The 19,984-nt window shown below is 40.4% G+C and overlaps 1 protein-coding gene across 1 annotated transcript in view; it reads right to left on the bottom strand.

Moving 5' to 3' along the window:
- LOC140908333 (follicle-stimulating hormone receptor) overlaps window positions 1-19,984 on the bottom strand; it is a 160,364-nt gene that overhangs the window by 80,406 nt on the left and 59,974 nt on the right. The window contains exon 2 of the mRNA XM_073335303.1: window positions 16,895-16,966. Coding sequence (XP_073191404.1) covers window positions 16,895-16,966 — 72 coding nt within the window. The remainder of the gene's footprint in view (window positions 1-16,894; window positions 16,967-19,984) is intronic.

Here is a 19,984-nt window from a genome sequence, read left to right as displayed (position 1 = left end):
ATTTTAAAGTGCACAGCCAGTAGTATTTGTCAATATTTTACATTATTCTCCTGTTAATTTGTAATTTCAAACTCATATTTGCCTTGTTAAACATGTCAGACTGCTTTCATTCTAAACCATAACAACTAGAATTTGTGCAAGTTAGCCAAGTAAACCTTAAAACATATTCTATTCTTAAATGTACTTTTTATATTTTATATTTTATTATTTATTAGGTATAGATTACCAGCAATGTGCCTGGTGCTTTACAGACAAAACATAATGTACCTGTCCCACAGGGACTATGTATGCTAGGCATATAAGGCAACTGAACAGTTACCATCTGTGATGCCTGCACCAGATACTGAAAATAAAGTGCGAAGACAAAATACCAAACACAGAGGTGCTGGAGCACACAAGACCGACACATTTAGAAACCATTATTAAGCAGATGAGGTTGCAATTGCTTGGTCATATCAGAACAACGGGAGGAGACAATATCCCCAACAATATTTTATACAGCGAGATTTGTGATGGCTCTAGAAAGCAGGGTCTCTCTTTCTGGCAGTACCATGATGTGTGTAAAAATTATATGAAGTTGTCCAACATCAATGTAGAAAGCTGGGAGGAGTGTGCAGAATCCTGTCCAATCCAGAGGCAGTATTTGGCACTGAGTGCAGCTCAGAGTATGGAAGCAAAGCGAGAAAGAAAAAAGCAGCGTGCTATATCTTGGATTCCAACTCAGACAATACATGGATCTGTGAAACTTGTAACAAGCTGTGTCACTCTCAAATTGGGCTTGTCAGCCATAAGCAGATTATGACTAGCCCTCTTACGCGTACACCATGATCTAGGTGACTAACAGTTGCCTAGACCTGTCCCAAAAATCTAAACAAACTAACTATTTTATGAGTAAGCTGTTCTGAGATTGGCTAAAGTGCACAGCGGGCTAATTTCATTCTTGCTGTACACTCATTGAAGTCAGTAGATGTACACGTAGGATGAATTTTGTCCAGTGAGTCTCTTTTATAGAACAATCAGAATACACCTTACTAATAATGGTAGAATAATTACCTGCCACTCCACTTAATCAGGTCAGAATTGAGAACCTGCTACCGCTCTGACCATACAGTACAACCTGTATTGGTCGGTGCCGAGTGCTGGGTGGCTGTTAATTAATGAAGAAACTTCAGGAAGTGCCAACAGCAGCAGCATATGAGTGCCTGAGAAGGGTAGTGGAACCCCTGATGGAGGAAATGCCATCAAAAGGCGGGTGAGCACATTCACTCAGTGTATTTGACAACGGCATCCATGCAGGTCAGATTCAGCCTTTCAGCTGTGGCTGACAACCAATCTAGGAGTGGAGCCTTGAAAGGCAGGCAGATGGAATATCTCCTCTGCACTGGCAACTCCTTCATCATAGCTGGTTCCAAATGTATCAACTCCCACCCTTCCTTTGGTCCAAACCAGTGAAGTCAGGAGGGGAACGCTGACACATGGGCAAAGCAGCACCTCCATATTAATTGCCCAAGCTATTGCAGCCACATTACATGGAGAAGGCACTCCATCCTTTCTGGTAGCATGGAAGGTGGCAGTTACGGGTTATAAACTCTCACTTGACTGATGTAGAGGAGGGTCACCTTGGACAGTGGGAGGAATTATTGCATTCCACTGGTCAGCCATGGCCCGCCACAAAGCTGGGCAGCCCCTGGACAGTTAGGTGGTGACCCGCCACTGTCTGTCTGCCTCATGGGGTGCATGGGGCTAGACCAAAAGTTGCAAGGAGGATGGAAACCTTGCACCCAGCAAAAATAAGAAACCAAGAACTTTCTGGCTTCGAAGCTGGAATGTCAGGACCATGTGCCAAGGACTGATAGATGTTGATGACCTACAATACACAAGCAGCAAACAGAAGTCTGCTTTACTAGACCGTGAGCTGTACAATCTCAACCTTGACATTGCAGCACTCCAGGAAACAAGACTGGCAAATGCTCGTTCTGTCCAAGAGGCCAATTATACCTTCTTTTGGCAAAGTAAAAGTAGCAAAGAAAATCATCTGCATGGTGTCGGTTTTACTTTGATAAACAAATGTGTAAAGCTCCTACAAACACCCATTGGGAAGTCAGAGCGTATTATCTCACTTAAATTTCAGGTGACCATCGGTTCTGTGAACATCATCAGTGCTTAAACTCAAATCTAGCCCGGAGGAAAAGGATACATTTTACAGCTCTCTGCATCAACTCATCAAAAGAATACCATCAACTGAACAACTTTTCCTCCTCGGTGACTTCAATGCAAGGATCAGCACAGACAACAACTCATGGCAAGACTGCCTAGGACATTTTGGCATCAGAAAGATAAACGAGAGTGGTCAACAACTTCTTGAATTCTGCGCTCAAAATCAAATGTGCGTTACCAATTCATATTTTACGGGAAAAGTGTCTTGGCGAAATCCATGATCAGGCCACTGGCACCAACTAGACCTTGTTATTGTCAGGAGGAAAGACCTACCCTCAGTACAGAACACTTGCACGTTCCTCAGTGCTTACTGTGACACTGAACACTCTTTGATTATTAGCAAAGTGAAGGTTACAGCCAAGAAATTACATATAGTGAAACCTAGGAGCAAACCCAAAATCAACACTACTAACACCAAAAATCAGAGGAAATGCCAGGAATTTGTGAAGGCTTCTGAACTCAGTATGCATAGGAAGTCACTACCAGAGAAGGAAGAGGAATTTTGGGAAGATTTAAAAACAACAATCTGTTAGAGAGCTTATTCCTTCACTCTCCCACTTCCCTGGTCCTTCTCACATGAACAGAGAGCAACAATACCCGAAGTCCGAAGGTGCAAACAATTCGATGTTTATTTCCAACTTACTTCCTGTTTGCCCCTAATTTATATAGTAATATTCTTAGCCATACCTTAACCAATCATTCTACTAAAATTTAACTAACCAATCCTAACATATTGTAACATGATTATGTAACCAATTATATCCCACCACCTTAATTAGTTTACACCCAGCAAAATTAATTATACAGCAGACAGGAACAATCACAGAACCAGACAGAGATTATACAGACAACCAATAGCAAAGTGGGAACTATAATGGCAAGACAATACAGAAGTGAGAATTTCACATCCCAGTATTGATAAGTGAGTTCTTGCCAGACAGGATGCTATCAAACTAAGTTTTCTTTTACATTTTCTAGGCACTTCCTTTTCTCTGGAGCTGATAGGCACTATCAGGACAGGATTGTATTCCTAACAGCCCAATAGCACCTTCTTTCCATGTGACTACTTTGGAATGTGAGGATGTGACCAGTCGCTTTCCAGCTTATGGCTGCCTCTGTCGCTTAGCCAAAGGCCTTAGCCTAAGAACAGGGCCCCAGACTGTCACAGTAAGAGAAGGACCTTACATTGGCAGACAGTGATTTTGATTCTTTCTTTTATACCTCTAACTAGCCAAGTGATAAAAATACGCCTAAATTCTTAAAGTACAGGCCTTTACAGACAGGCCTGAATATCTATATCCTAACACAATCCATGAAACAGCTTTAGCTACATTTGGGGGAATGTATTCAACATACACACAGGAAGGTGAGTATCCCCTATTCTGGCTACCTGTTTTTGTATTGTGAAGTTCGTAAAATAGGAACCATAAATGATGTTCTGGGTGATTTTTCTGTCAAACACACTTCAATTTTTACTGTCAGCTTTGTATTAGAACAATTAAATTATGACACTACTAAAAATTAAAACAAAACAGTCATTCTTGCTAAATAGAAGAAAACAATAGGAAAACATATTTGTATTTCTTTCTAAATATATTTTATCCAGGTAGCAAGTAGCAGTAGTAAAATACATAATCATATGGAAGTAACTATGAAATTAAAATAAAAAAAAATGGAAATATGTGCTTTAATTTACATATGCAAATACAAACATAATATTGCAATCAGGGCTTTCTTGTAGATTTTTTTAAAGTAAAAAATTGGAAAAAACAATAGTATTGACATTGTGAACTGATTTTATATTTACTCTATTCAACTCTATTTTTAAGGAACATTATTTTATTTTTAATACCGTTCACTCCAAAAATTAGCAAAAGCATGGAGATCAGGTTAGGTGAAGATGTTATGTATTTACTGAAACAATGAGGAGTCCAGTGGCACCTTAAAGACTAACAGATGTATTTGGGCATAAGCTTTTGTGGGTAAAAAAACCCCATTTCTTCAGATGCATGGAGTGAAAATTACAGATACCTATGTATTTATGGGGATATTATAATACTCTGACTGAAATCTCTGCTCTGGGACATCACTTGTGAGTTACTGGCACTGGTAATTAAAGAGCAGTTCACTTTTCCGTATGTCTGTGAGGAATGACAAAAGTAACACAAACTTCAAGGTCTCTCCCACAGATAGGCCTTGGCAAGAAAAGGCAGAATACCAGGTGGTGTTGTAGCACAAGCATTCTACAGATTAAAATTTTAAAAAGATAGTCTTAATCCATTATTGATTGCATTTAGAATACAGCACATATCCTTTATTCCCAGACAATAAACTTAATTAAGATAACAACATGCCACCTGTATTCCTACATGCAGAAAACTTAAGATAACTATCCTAAAAGGAGTATTTGCAGGAGCAGGAGACAGAGCATTATTGGTAGTGAGCCCACATCTTGAGAATTTAAGGTTGATCAAAATACAACTCAACCAAATCCAATCACATTGAGAAGCAGCAGCAAAATGAATCTCAGTCTAGGTTTTGCACTGACAGTATATTGTGGAACCCTTGAGAAAGTGGAGCATAGCCATTCACCCAGCCAAAATAGGAATAAACTTCAAAGGGGAGCATGTGGTGTCAGGGGAGGTGACGATTCTACGCTTATCTGTGTGTGTGCATGCCATACAGGACACTGTTTATCTAACAGAGCAAATACACTGCCCCTGTGTTTGTATGTACGTATATATATATGTATGTATGTATATATGTATAGTAGTAATGAACGCTTCCTTACATTGTTTTGCTATTGAACTACAGGCCTGAATCAGAGGTATCATAGAATCATAGAATATCAGGGTTGGAAGGGACCCCAGAAGGTCATCTAGTCCAACCCCCTGCTCAAAGCAGGACCAATTCCCAGTTAAATCATCCCAGCCAGGGCTTTGTCAAGCCTGACCTTAAAAACCTCTAAGGAAGGAGATTCTACCACCTCCCTAAGTAACGCATTTCAGTGTTTCACCACCCTCTTAGTGAAATAGTTTTTCCTAATATCCAATCTAAACCTCCCCCACTGCAACTTGAGACCATTACTCCTCGTTCTGTCATCTGCTACCATTGAGAACAGTCTAGAGCCATCCTCTTTGGAACCCCCTTTCAGGTAGTTGAAAGCAGCTATCAAATCCCCCCTCATTCTTCTCTTCTGCAGGCTAAACAATCCCAGCTCCCTCAGCCTCTCCTCATAAGTCATGTGTTCCAGACCCCTAATCATTTTTGTTGCCCTTCGCTGGTATGTTGGCAACAAGAAGAAAGCCAAGGAAAGTGTGGGCCCCTTACTGAATGAGGGAGGCAACCTAGTGACAGAGGATGTGGAATAAGCTAATGTACTCAATGCTTTTTTTGCCTCTGTTTTCACTAACAAGGTCAGCTCCCAGACTGCTGCGCTGGGCATCACAAAATGGGGAAGAGATGGCCAGCCCTCTGTGGAGATAGAGGTGGTTAGGGACTATTTAGAAAAGCTGGACGTGCACAAGTCCATGGGGCCGGACGAGTTGCATCCGAGAGTGCTGAAGGAATTGGCGGCTGTGATTGCAGAGCCATTGGCCATTATCTTTGAAAACTCGTGGCGAACGGGGGAAGTCCCGGATGACTGGAAAAAGGCTAATGTAGTGCCAATCTTTAAAAAAGGGAAGAAGGAGGATCCTGGGAACTACAGGCCAGTCAGCCTCACTTCAGTCCCCGGAAAAATCATGGAGCAGGTCCTCAAAGAATCAATCCTGAAGCACTTAGAGGAGAGGAAAGTGATCAGGAACAGTCAGCATGGATTCACCAAGGGAAGGTCATGCCTGACTAATCTAATCGCCTTCTATGATGAGATTACTGGTTCTGTGGATGAAGGGAAAGCAGTGGATGTATTGTATCTTGACTTTAGCAAAGCTTTTGACACTGTCTCCCACAGTATTCTTGCCAGCAAGTTAAAGAACTATGGGCTGGATGAATGCACCATAAGGTGGGTAGAAAGTTGGCTAGATTGTCGGGCTCAACGGGTAGTGATCAATGGCTCCATGTCTAGTTGGCAGCCGGTATCAAGTGGAGTGCCCCAAGGGTCGGTCCTGGGGCCGGTTTTGTTCAATATCTTCATAAATGATCTGGAGGATGGTGTGGATTGCACTCTCAGCAAATTTGCGGATGATACTAACCTGGGAGGAGTGGTAGATACGCTGGAGGGCAGGGATAGGATACAGAGGGACCTAGACAAATTGGAGGATTGGGCCAAAAGAAATCTGATGAGGTTCAATAAGGATAAGTGCAGGGTCCTGCACTTAGGACGGAAGAACCCAATGCACAGCTACAGACTAGGGACCGAATGGCTAGGCAGCAGTTCTGCGGAAAAGGACCTGGGGTGACAGTGGACGAGAAGCTGGATATGAGCCAGCAGTGTGCCCTTGTTGCCAAGAAGGCCAATGGCATTTTGGGATGTATATGTAGGGGCATAGCGAGCAGATCGAGGGACATGATCGTCCCCCTCTATTCAACATTGGTGAGGCCTCATCTGGAGTACTATGTCCAGTTTTGGGCCCCACACTACAAGAAGGATGTGGATGAATTGGAGAGAGTCCAGCGAAGGGCAACAAAAATGATTAGGGGTCTGGAACACATGACTTATGAGGAGAGGCTGAGGGAACTGGGATTGTTTAGTCTGCAGAAAAGAAGAATGAGGGGGGATTTGATAGCTGCTTTCAACTACCTGAGAGGTAGTTCCAGAGAGGATGGTTCTAGACTATTCTCAGTGGTGGAAGAGGACAGGACAAGGAGTAATGGTCTCAAGTTGCAGTGGGGGAGGTTCAGGTTGGATATTAGGAAAAACTTTTTCACTAAGAGGGTGGTGAAACACTGGAATGCGTTGCCTAGGGAGGTGGTGGAATCTCCTTCCTTAGACGTTTTTAAGGTCAGGCTTGACAAAGCCCTGGCTGGGATGATTTAATTGGGTATGGGTCCTGCTTTTGAGCAGGGGGTTGGACTAGATGACCTCCTGAGGTCCCTTCCAACCCTGATATTCTATGATTCTATGATTCTCAGGGGAGGAGGCAGAGAAGAGGAGGGACCAGGGTGGGGATTTGGGGAAGGGGTTGGAATGGGGGCAGGGAAGGGGTGGAAAGAGGTGGGGCAGGAGCAGGGCCTCATGGACTAGATGAGCAGTCTGAGGTATGAAGTTCAGCATGTATGATTCTTTGCTGTGAGTAGTTAGGAAGAATGTTTGTTAAAAGTGGCAACTTATTTTGTATGAATAGTTACTTTAAAAAGTTCCTGCCATTACAGCTATGTTGATAGACTGTTAGTGTAGATCATCATCAGAGTTACTGACCACATAAAGAATAGTTATAGGTGTTTATGTTTTATTAAAACCCCTCTTCACATTACAGTTTTTAAAAAGTTAATACATTGACTTTTAATAGCATAGTATATTACTCTTCATTTTTAAAATTTTTGACTATACTTTTATATCGTTGTATGAAAAGATTTCAGTGATGCGGCCCTTGGGCCAATGTACGAGTCCTCATGTGGCCCTCATGGTGATTTGAGTTTGAGATCCCAGGTCCAGAGGGACCATAATTGTCCAGAATGTCTCTGCTATCTAGAACCAGTTTCCAGGGGTCTCTGTTACATTCATGTTTTAAAAGTCCTCAAAATAATTCAAATTACTATTTTCTTTATTACCTGACCCACCACTACCAAAAGATGAGGTACACAATAAATTCTGAAGGAAAAATAAAAAGGACTGGTAACATTGCAATTTCCAAAACTGAAGCATTTTTGGTAGCACCAGACTCAGGCTGCCCGTCCTTGCCTGATGATGTATGTGTTATCCCTTATTTGGGACATACATCATAGAATCATAGAATAATAGAATATCAGGGTTGGAAGGGACCTCAGGAGGCATCTAGTCCAACCCCCTGCTCAAAGCAGGACCAATCCCCAACTAAATCATCCCAGCCAGAGCTTTGTCAAGCCTGACCTTAAAAATATCTAAGGAAGGAGATTCTACCACCTCCCTAGGTAATGCATTCCAGTGTTTCACCACATTCCTAGTGAAAAGGTTATTCCTAATATCCAACCTAAACCTCCCCCAATGCAACTTGAGACCATTACTCCTTGTTCTATCATCAGCTACCACTGAGAACAGTCTAGATCCATCCTTTTTGGAACCCCCTTTCAGGTAGTCGAAAGCAGCTATCAAATCCCCCCTCATTCTTCTCTTCCGCAAACTAAACAATCCCAGTTCCCTCAGCCTCTCCTCATAACTCATGTGTTCCAGTCCCCTAATCAGTTGTCTTGCCCTCTGCTGGACTCTTTCCAATTTTTCCACATCCTTCTTGTAGTGTGGGGCCCAAAACTGGACACAGTACTCCAGATGAGGCCTCACCAATGTCCAATAGAGGGGAATGATCACGTCCCTCGATCTGCTGGCAATCCATACATATACATCCCAAAATGCCATTGGCCTTCTTGGCAACAAGGGTACACTGTTGACTCATATTCAGCTTCTCGTCCACTGTAACCACTAGGTCCTTTTCTGCAGAACTGCTGCCGAGCCATTCGGTCCCTAGTCTGTAGCAGTGCATGGGATTCATCCGTCCTTAGTGCAGGAGTCTGCACTTTGTCCTTGTTGAACCTCATCAGATTTCTTTTGGCCCAATCCTCTAATTTGTCTAGGGCCCTCTGTATCCTATCCCTACCCTCCAGCGTATCTACCTCTCCTCCCAGTTTAGTGTCATCTGCAAACTTGCTGAGGGTGAAATCCACACCATCCTCCAGATCATTTATGAAGATATTGAACAAAACCGGCCCCAGGACCAACCCTTGGGGCACTCCATTTGATACCGACTGCCAACTAGACATGGAGCCATTGATCACTACCCGTTGAGCCCGACAATCTAGCCAACTTTCTATCCACCTTATAGTCCATTCATCCAGCCCATAGTTCTTTAACTTGCTGGCAAGAATACTGTGGGAGACCGTGTCAAAAGCTTTGCTAAAGTCAAGGAATAACACATCCACCGCTTTCCCCTCATCCAGAGAGCCAGTTATCTTGTCATAGAAGGCAATTGGATTAGTCAGGCATGACTTGCCCTTGGTGAATCCGTGCCCTTGGTGAATCCGTGGTTAGTCTCTAAGGTGCCACAAGTACTCATTTTCTTTTTGCGAATACAGACTAACACGGCTGTTACTCTGAAACCATGCTGACTGTTCCTGATCACTTTCCTCTCCTCTAGATGCTTCAGAAACGATTCCTTGAGGACCTGCTCCATGATTTTTCCAGGGACTGAGGTGAGGCTGACTGGCCTGTAGTTCCCAGAATCCTCCTTCTTTCCTACACTACATGTAATGTAGATGGGCACTATATTAGCCTTTTTCCAGTCTTCTGGGACTTCCCCAGATCGCCATGAATTTTCAAAGATAATGGCCAATGGCTCTGCAATCACATCCACCGACTCCTTTAGCACTCTCGGATGCAGCACATCCAGCCCCATGGACCTGTGCTCATCCAGCTTTTCTAAACAGTTTTCTAAATAGCCCCGAACCACTTCTTTCTCCACAGAGAATTTAGTGCAAGATTGTGCCACTATGCTGGGTCTGTGTGAAGTTGCAACTGATTACAACTGATAATCTTTGAAACAAGAATGCTAAATAAATAAAAAAAAGAACTGATTTTATAATTTTATTAAGATAATGTTGAAGTAAAAAGAAAATGGTACAGAGTTTAGGCATAGAAGTTTCTGGTTATCAGGGAATAAGGTACAGATTATCAAGGGGTGTGAAATTCGGTTTAGGAGTGGGTGGCATAAAGAAAACATAATCTGCAATCTTACTACTAGTGACACTATCCTGTGTGCCAAGTTGCAGCCATGGCAAGCATTTTACAGTCAAGGTAGAAATGCTTAAAACTAGGGAGTTTTAGGCTCATATTCAGCAAAGTACTTAAGCATGTGCCTAATTATAAGCACATAAGTGGACACATTGTCATCATGAAACTTGCCATTTAATGCCTTGATTCAGCAATCACTTGGTTTTAAACAATTTTTTTTGTTAAAAAATGCAGTTGTGTCTAATCCAAAGCCCACTGAAATCAGTGGAAAGAGTCCTCAACTTCAGTGAGTTTGGGATTCGGATCTTGTGGAATGAACATTTATGGGAGACTGGATAGCTCAAGTTTCAGCCAGGATGGAAGTTTCATAGAGTTTCATAGATATTAAGGTCAGAAGGGACCATTATGGTCATCTAGTCTGACCTCCTGCACAACGCAGGCCACAGAATCTCACCCACCCACTCCTGCGATAAACCTCTCACCTATGTCTGAGCTATTGAAGTCGTCAAATTGTGACTTCTTAGCACTGTGCAGCCGCTTAGTTGCCTTATATAAAATATTTGTGGTCTCAGTCATGTCTTGTTCCTAGAAGATCAATATAAATCACCATGAAATGTGGCGCTAATTGTCACTTTGTTGGTAGTCCCAGCAGAGAAGCTAAAGGACTGAATACGCCTAGTGACAAAATTAGCCTCTTATCCACAGATGACACCTCTAGACTACTGGTGAAGGACATTAGTGGGGAGATGAAGAGAAACCAGTGCTTGTATTGCCACTGTCTGTTCTACAGACAAGAGGACTTCGATCTTGAGGAGTGCTGATCTGCCAGTTTCCTTGAGCTCTGAGGTTTTCATGATTTTCAAGATTTAGGAGCACAACTCCCATTGTCCTCCAATATAATCTGTGCTCCTAAATCCCTCAGGAACTTTTTGAAAATCTTTGTTAGGACACAGATATTCAGGCCTGTCTATAAAGGCCTATACTCTAAGAATTTAGGTGTATTCTTATCACTTGGTTAGTTATAGAGATATAAAAGAAAGAATCAAAATCACTGTCTGCCGGTGTAAGGGCCTTCTCTTACCGCGACAGTCTGCAGCCCTCTTCTTAAGCTAAGGCCTTTGGCTAAACAGCAGAGGCAGCCATAAGCAGGGAAGTGAATGGTCATATCCTTACATTCCAAACTAGTCACATTGAAATAACGTGCTATTGGGCTATTAGGAATACAATCCTGTCCTAATAATGCCTATCACCTCCAGAGAAAGGGAATTGCCAAGGAGATGTAAAAGGAAACTTAGTTTGATAGCATCTTGTCTGGCAAGAATCCTCATTTCTGTGTTGTTCTATCACTGTAGTCCCCATTTCCCTATTGTTTGTTTGTATAATCTCTGTCTGGTTCTGTGATTGTTTCTGTCTGCTGTATAATTAAGTTTGCTGGGTGTAAACTAAGGTTAGCATTTCCCTCCCGACTTCAGGTCAACTATTTAGTATCAGGCCTAATTACCTCTAAACAGCTATGGTATCTGGGGTTAGACTAGGCATTGTCACATCTGCATTCAGCACTCCTGCCATGCTAAACTCTGGAAACATGAGGAAACTGCAAAGAGAACCTTCTTTTATATGCCTCAGATTTTCTCTCTTTCTAATTAAGAACTTTTCAGCCCACACTAAGTAAATAGCTTATAGTGCACCTAGGTCAGCAGCAGCAGCACACATACAGGAGTTTATAGGAACAGATAAATTCCTATTGGCTAGAAGTGGAACAGAAAAAAAGGTGTAACTGGTATAACTATTGTTTTTGACTGTATTCCTATTTACTAAATTAGAGTGGAGACACAGCAGAAGAGAAGCTTGAGAGCAGCTGGTGAGAAGGTCACCCGTTTCCAAGCTGGTTAGGCTGCTGTTTAGATCTCTCGTTCTTTGAAATAGCCTTCTGTGAGAAAATAAATTCCTTCATATCCCTAATTTTCTGCTAAATACAGGTATGATGGCCCTAATCAAAACTTTTTTTGAGTCTGCATGAGAGTATAAGACTTAGGATTCTTATCCAGATTTTCTGGAGGACCATCTATTTCTCCCCGCCCTAGTTTCCCAGAATACTTCAGTATACTGGCAGGCCCTCTCTCTGTGGCAGCTCCACTTCTAATAGCAGGTAAGCTGGTGTCCAAGGTAGGTAATTACCTGCTAAATTATGGGCCTTAAGACCAACCCCATTCGCAAAAGCACAGTCGCAAATGGTTCTGACAATCTCGCTAATAGACACATTGTAAATAAATTAAAATGGTCTTTTAGGCTGTGGGAAATCTGATTTTCCCTTACATGTCTCATTCACTAATATACACAGCAAATTTAGTCAGTCTCTTGATTTTTAATCTTTCAGTTCCATGTAAGCACAGTATGTACAGTATAGAAAAGTATCTAATTTGTATACATCAGGCAAACCAAATTTGACCATATTAAGATATCACATTATTAATAGCTGTTTCCTTTAAATAGCCTTCAGTTTGCTTTAATCTTCTTTTTTGTGCATGATCTTGTGTGAGAAAAGAGGCTTTCATTCAGAGTTCTATTTTTATATGCAAATATACCATTTGATTATATATATATTTTTGTCCCTGTGTTATCATGAATATTTGCAATGAATGATATATGGGTTATATTTATGATTTGTGAGCTATTTCATACTATACCTGCTTGCCTGCTCATCTGCATATACAACATCCCTGTTGATATTGATTTGTCTCATATACATATTAATCACACTTCTATTTTCAAAGATACTTTGTTATAAACAGTTTTTCCCCCAGAGTTATAGTAGCACAAAGATGTATTTTCAACTGAACTCATCTCCATATATAATTTTTTGTTAACAATAAATCACCACTTTGTTACAGCCACCATATTCAATATTGACACACATTATATAGCTCTGACATATGGCTTCTGAGTAATTAAAGACCATGTAAACAGTTTACAGCTCACTTTGCAAGCCACTTCACAGTCCAATGACTTTAATAATATTCTGCAAATACCAAACAAAAAAAGGAAACCAGCAGAGTCTGTGAGAAGCAAGTGCCAGCAAAACAAACTGCATGATCAGAGCTGGTTTTATTCCTAACTGGTAAACTCCATGACCATACAAAATGATGACTGTTTGCTGCATTCAAGCGATGAGCACAGTGCAGGAAATCCTTTGAAATAAAATTTAGTAGGTCAGATTAGCCATTGTGTTACTCCAATTTAATGCTCATTGAGTTCAATGCACTGATGTAAAGCAGCTGGAGTAAAGCAGGGGAGAATCAGGCCCTCTAACTGGGGTGAACAGATGTCTCAGGGTATTGCTATAAGGTTCCCTTCTATGGGACCATCTGCACCAATAACTTCTGTATACATGCCCCTTGACTGCAATACAGTTTTCCTCCCAACATGGTTTAATCTTGCTGTGTAGGTGGACCAAATTGTGTTTTAACTAGGGCTGTCAAGTGATTAAAAAAATTAATCACGATTAGTCTCACTGTTAAACAATAAAATACCATTTATTTAAATATTTTTCGATGTTTTCTACATTTTCAAATATATTTATTTCAGTTACAACACAGAATACAAAGTGTAAAGTGCTCACTTTATATTTATTTACGCTTACAAATATTTGCACTGTAAAAAACAAAAGAAATAGTATTTTTCAATTCACCTAATACAAGTACTGCAGTGCAATCTCTTTATCATGAACGCTGAACTTACAAATGTAGAATTATATACAAAAAATGCATTCAAAAACAAAACAATGTAAAACTTTAGAGCTTACAAGTCCACTCAGTCCTATTTCTTGTTCAGCCAATTGCTCAGATAAAGAAGTTTGTTTACATTTTCAGGCGATAATGCTGCCTGCTTCTTGTTTACAATGTCACCTGAGAGTGAGAACAGGCATTCACAGGGCACTGTTGCAGCTGGCATTGCAAGATATTTGCATGCCAGCTGCGCTAAAGATTCAAATGTTCATTCATACTTCATCCACCATTCCAGAGGACGTGTCCATGCTGATGACAGGTTCTGCTCGATAACAATCCAAAGCAGTGGGGACCAACACATGTTCATTTTCATAACCTGAGTCAGATGCCACTAGCAGAAGGTTGGTTTTCTTTTTTAGTTGTTCAGGTTCTGTAGTTTCCACATCAGAGCGTTGCTCTTTTAAGACTTCTGAAAGCATGTTCCACACCTCGTCCCTAACAGATTTTGGAAGGCACTTCAGATTCTTAAACCTTGGGTTGAGTGCTGTAGCTATCTTTAGAAATCTCACATTGGTACCTTCTTTGTGTTTTGTCACATCTGCAGTGAAAGTGTTCTTAAAATTAACATGTGCTGAGTCATCATCTGAGACTGCTATAACATGAAATATATGGCAGAATGCAGGTAAAACAGAGCCGGAGACATACAATCCTTCCCCAAGGAGTTCAGTCACAAATTTAATTAACACATTTTTTTTTAACGAGCGTCATCAGCATGGAAGCATGTCCTCTGGAATGGTGGCTGAAGTATGAAGGGGCATATGAAGCATTAGCAGCATTATCTCCCATAAATGTAAACAAACTTGTTTCTCTTAGCGATTGGTTGAACAAGTAGTAGTACTGAGTGGACTTGTAGGCTCCAAAGTTTTTCATTATTTTGTTTTTGAGTGCAGTTATGTAACAAAAAATATCTACATTTGTAAGTTCCAGTTTAACAATAAAGAGATTGCACTAAAATACTTGTATGAGATGAACTGAAAAATACTATTTCTTTTACCATTTTACAGTGCAAATATTTGTAATAAAAATAATATAAAATGAACAGTGTACACTTTGTATTCTGTGCTGTAACTGAAATCAATGTATTTGAAAATGTAAAAAAATTCCCAAAATATTTAATAAATTTCAATTGGTAATCTATTGTTTAACAGTGTGATTAAATTGCGAGTAATTTTTTTAATCATGTTTAATTTTTTGAGTTAACTGCAATTAAATTGACAGCCCTCATTTTAACTATGCTCCTGAACCATGAACATGAGCACGGATGAGGATCTCATCAGAACTAAAAGACCAAATAGTATTTTAAACGTGTTGAGAGCTACTGAGTTGTAATCAGGTACCCTAACATGGTGGTAGTTACACATTATGGTGCAGGTGGGACATACAGTATCAGTTGTAATTCAGCCCTTTTTTCATGATGGAAAGCTGTTACTATGTGACCACTGTTCAGTGACTTATATTGAAATGTGCTGATGGTCTGTGTGTAGGACCTAGTTTACATATGTCCACTTCCACAAAAGCACTTCTGGCATTAATTAGTATCCACCCTGGCAGTGTGAAAAGAGAGACAAACACTGAATGGGCCATGGAGTCTGGGCTGCACTATCACCCTTAGAGGTAGTCCCTCTACTACTTCATAGCTGAGGCTGCACTGGTGGGTTGTTATAGAGAAATGTGTAACTGCTTCGTAGTCAAAAAGTCAATTTATTATTTCATCCTCTTTTAAAAGAAAAAAATGTTATTTTTATGAAGAACCCAATCTAATTGCATGAAGTGAATTGGAAGCTTTTATATTGACTTCATTTCGGAGTTGAATTGGAGATAAGAGGGGAAACACATTTAATCAAAATCAAGTACACGTTATTTTGCTAAGGGTCTGAAGTCACATTACAGTGTGTTACAGAAAATTCAAAACTGCCAATCAAATAGACTTTTTTTTTCTTCCAATGGGACTTAAACATGCACTTAAAATTAAGCATATCCTTTAAGTGTTTTGCTAAACTGGGATGGTACCACCAACATGCTTAGAGTTAAGCAAATGCTTAAGTGCCTTGATGAATCAGGGAGTCTGCCAGTTTAGGCTCTGTGATACTTAGAGAACTGGACAAACAATACTACTGGGCAGAGGGATTTAGTCTCAAGAGAAAGTCAAAGGGTTGCATGTAAGAATGAACAACATGCTGGAGGCAATATTCTGGGAGCTGGGGCAAGGAGGATGGTGAGGAGCCAAGTAAGGAAACAGAGTAGATGATCACAATGGTCCCTTCTGATCTTATAAGCTGAGTCTATGACTTTCAACAGCAAAAGAACACTGGTCAGACTACTTGTTCTTTTTCCTCCAGTGGTGGAGGTGCACTGGGAACAAGGCTGTGTCAGAGAAATAGCGCAGAAACGGGTGCATTACACACCTGTTTACCAGATTAATTACACTCATAATTAATCAGACTGATTAATAACAGCTCAAGCCCTCTGTAATTATATGTGCTTATTCATCATGGTATCTGAACACTAATTACTAATTACTAATTACATTAATAGGAAGTGGACATCTCTATCCTGTGGATGGCTTTGTAAAATCTCAGCACAAATCAGTAACTTCCCTTGCTTCCCATAAAACATACAGCAAACTAGTCCAATTATTCACTGGTGAAAGGGAAATTGGTTGACCCATAGTTCTGAACAGCAGTGCTGATTCTGAGTTGACATACTGTAATGAAGCACTGTAATGAATTCTCAGATTGCCATGGACTTTTGCTATAACATTTTCCTCATTAATTATGCTGACATTGTGTGCTGATCTCAACCCTTGCCCAAACACTATTTCTTGCAGATGTATTTGTGACAATGTTGTTTTGGAATGCTGGTTTATCTTTATTGTTTCAATTTTTCACAGATCTGTAACTAGATGAAAAACATATCCCTGCAGTGCAGAGAGAGAGAGTGGCTTGCTTGCAGAACAGGACAGTAAAAGAATCTGCAACCCCAAATCACTGTTTAAAATAACAGGTTGGTTCCTAGTGAATGCAATACGTACATTTTCTCTAGGTCACCGAGTCCTGAGAAAGCTCCTTTTGCAACGACTCTCACCTTGGTGAGGACAAATCTCCTGAAAATAAAGAAAATTCATGCTGATTATTTATTATGTATATCACAATACTGCCCAGTGGCCCCAGTCAGGATCGTCGTTCCACTGTTCTCTGGATGGCACAAACACAGAGGCAGAGAAGATTTTTGCCCCAAAGAATTTACAATTTAAGATGTTGAGCTGTCATTGTCATCATCAGTATGGATAACTCCCCATGTAGCCCTTACGCTTTAACAGTTTGCCCTGAGCAAGGGGCAGCATGCTGTTGTGCTGCCACTGAAGCATCCCAGGAGGCCAAATGTCACTCAATGAGTCACAGTTTCCCTTTTGGTCTCCACTGCTTTGGCAGGGAGTAAACAGTACTGGGTCCACACCTGGGATAACTATACTGTCCAATGCTTGGTGAGGCAGGGGATGGAGACATTCCCCATCCCCTTCTGCCCTCTCCCGCCCACCTGCATGTGGTGGTGGAAGAAATGGTTCTGTGGGGCCTTATTCACCTTCTGTACTGTGAGTGGTGGGATAGGTCACTGACACAAGGCACTAAAGGGTTGCCTTATACTCCCTGTACCTTGCACACAAGTCAGGCCACAATCTGACCCTAAATAATAGAAGTGCACAGACAATAGGGTGTCCGGTAATATCTGCTGTGGATATAACTTTAGGAATCTATAGGGAATACTGTGTTTAACAGTTTGTGCTGATAATTACGCAGAGTATTCCACAGAATGGTGGTGGAACTAATGAGAACTTCAGAAAGTACTGCATGGTTCATGGAAGACTCTTTTCCACAAAAAAAATGTAAGAACATAAATGTCAGTGCACTGCTTTAGGCCCCTTCTACTAATGAAGGTTCATCTCTTTTAGCAGAGTAAACACAGGAAAATACAGAAATGTGCTGTAGTGCTTGACAAACAAAAAGGAGGGGTATCTACTGGTCCTTGGATAAATAACATTATCCTAATTAAAGGATTTTCCCCACAAATTTAATTATGTATAGTGGTGAAAAAATAATGAATTACTTATGCTAAAATTACCTGTTTATAAGGTTATTTAATACTACCTGAAAGGCCATTATGTGTTAGAAGCCAGAACAAGCAGCTGTGATATGGAGGGAATGAACCACACATCATACAGTGTGTTGGTAAAGGTTTCAGAGTGGTAGCCATGTTAGTCTGTAGAGACTAACAAATTTATTTGAGCATAAGCTTTCGTGGGCTAAAACCCACTTCATTAGATGCACAGAGTGAAAAACACAGTAAGCAGTATACAGCTTATATATACAGTATATATCTTTTACAGCACATGAAAAGATGGGAGTTGCCTTACCAAGTGGAGGGTCAGTGCTAACTAGACCAATTCAATTAAGGGAGAAGTAGCCTATTCTGAACAGTTGACAAAAAGGTGTGAGTATCAAAGGAGGGGAAATTACTTTTTGTAGTGACCCATCCACTCCTAGTCTTAAGTCAGGCCTAATTTGATGATGTCCAGTTTGCAAATTAATTCCACTTTTGCAGTTTCTTGTTGAAGTCTGTTTTTGAAGTTTTTTTGTTGAAGAATTGCCACTTTTAAGTCTGTTATTGAGTGTCCAGGGAGATTGAAGTGCTCTCCTACTGGTTTTTGAATGTTACAATTCTTAATGTCTGATTTGTGTCCATTTATTCTTTTGCATAGAGACTTGTCCAGTTTGGCCAATGTACATGGCAGAGGGGCATTGCTGGCACATGATGGCATATATCACATTGATAGATGTGCAGGTGAATGAGCCCCTGATTGTGTGGCTGATGTGGTTAGGTCCTATGATGGTGTCCCTTGAATAGATATGCAGACAGAGTTCGCAACGGGGTTTGTTGCAGGGATTGGGTCCTGGTTTCATGTGCTGTAATATTTATATTGCTTACTGTATGTTTCACTCCATGCATCTGATGAAGTGGGTTTTAGCCCACGAAAAAGTATGCCCAAATAAATTTGTTAGTCTCTAAGATGCCACAAGGACTCCTCATTTTTGTGTTGGTAAAGGAATTTATCCTTATTTCCAGAACTGCTGTTGGCAACTGAAATCACACTCAAACCCTTTCAGGTACAAAGACAGATGCTGGCCATAAAAGAAAAAAAAAAGGACCTTTTTAATCAAAAAGCCACACACAGGTATGTCAAATATGCAATTCTCTCTCTCAGTCTATTTTTCCCCAGGAATGACATCTAATTGTTTCTTGAATTACCACAGAGGTTTTGTCTCAACAGCCTCACCTAATAGCAATTCCTTGCTTTTATCATCTCAGGGCCAAGAACTGTTTCCTAATGGTTGTTTTAAATCTGTTACCTTTTCATTTCCATTGATGTTGCCTTATTTTAATATCTGTACAGGGCTGGAAACAGGAACTTAGATTGATATTACCTACTGTACACCATTGCAGTTTATACCTATCTTTTAATAATCTGCACTTCAAGGCTAGAGAGACTTTCTATCCCATTGTTCACATCAAGTATTCACAGAATCTACTGTCCTCATTATGCTATGTAATTAGTCTAGAATTTCCATACGATGATCTTGTTTTAATTAAAATCTCAGGTAAGGATATTATCTTGCTGGAATTCCACTATAATGAATTTTTACTATGTAGCTGCATATCTTTGGTGGAATATGGCTCCTCATTTAGATCTCTGAATTTAAGTAGTTCAATATTTAAATACCTTGGGTGAAATTCATGTCTGGTTTAACTCCATTAACTTCCATGGGGTTATACCAGGAATGAATTCGCCGTCTCATATTTTCATTTAGTGAAAGATGATTGATTAAATCTATTTTGGACTTCATCATTCTCCTATTATTAATTATTATTATTATTAATTGAAACTGTTCAGAAATTGCTTCCATACACAGTGTCGCATAAGAATTGAGGCACTGAGATCATTATGCAAATGTTGAAGGATTAAAGAGCTTCCAGAAAAGGCCTAACCTGGATTAGGCAATTTGTAAAGCTTTCCCCAAAACACGGTGAAGGTAGTTCATTCAAAGCTATGTCTGGACTTTCATAG

The sequence above is a fragment of the Lepidochelys kempii genome, chromosome 3, assembly GCF_965140265.1.
Source record: "Lepidochelys kempii isolate rLepKem1 chromosome 3, rLepKem1.hap2, whole genome shotgun sequence".
In the NCBI taxonomy this organism is placed as follows: domain Eukaryota; kingdom Metazoa; phylum Chordata; order Testudines; family Cheloniidae; genus Lepidochelys; species Lepidochelys kempii.
Note: the sequence above shows the minus strand (reverse complement) of the source record. Positions and strands in the feature narration are given on the sequence as shown.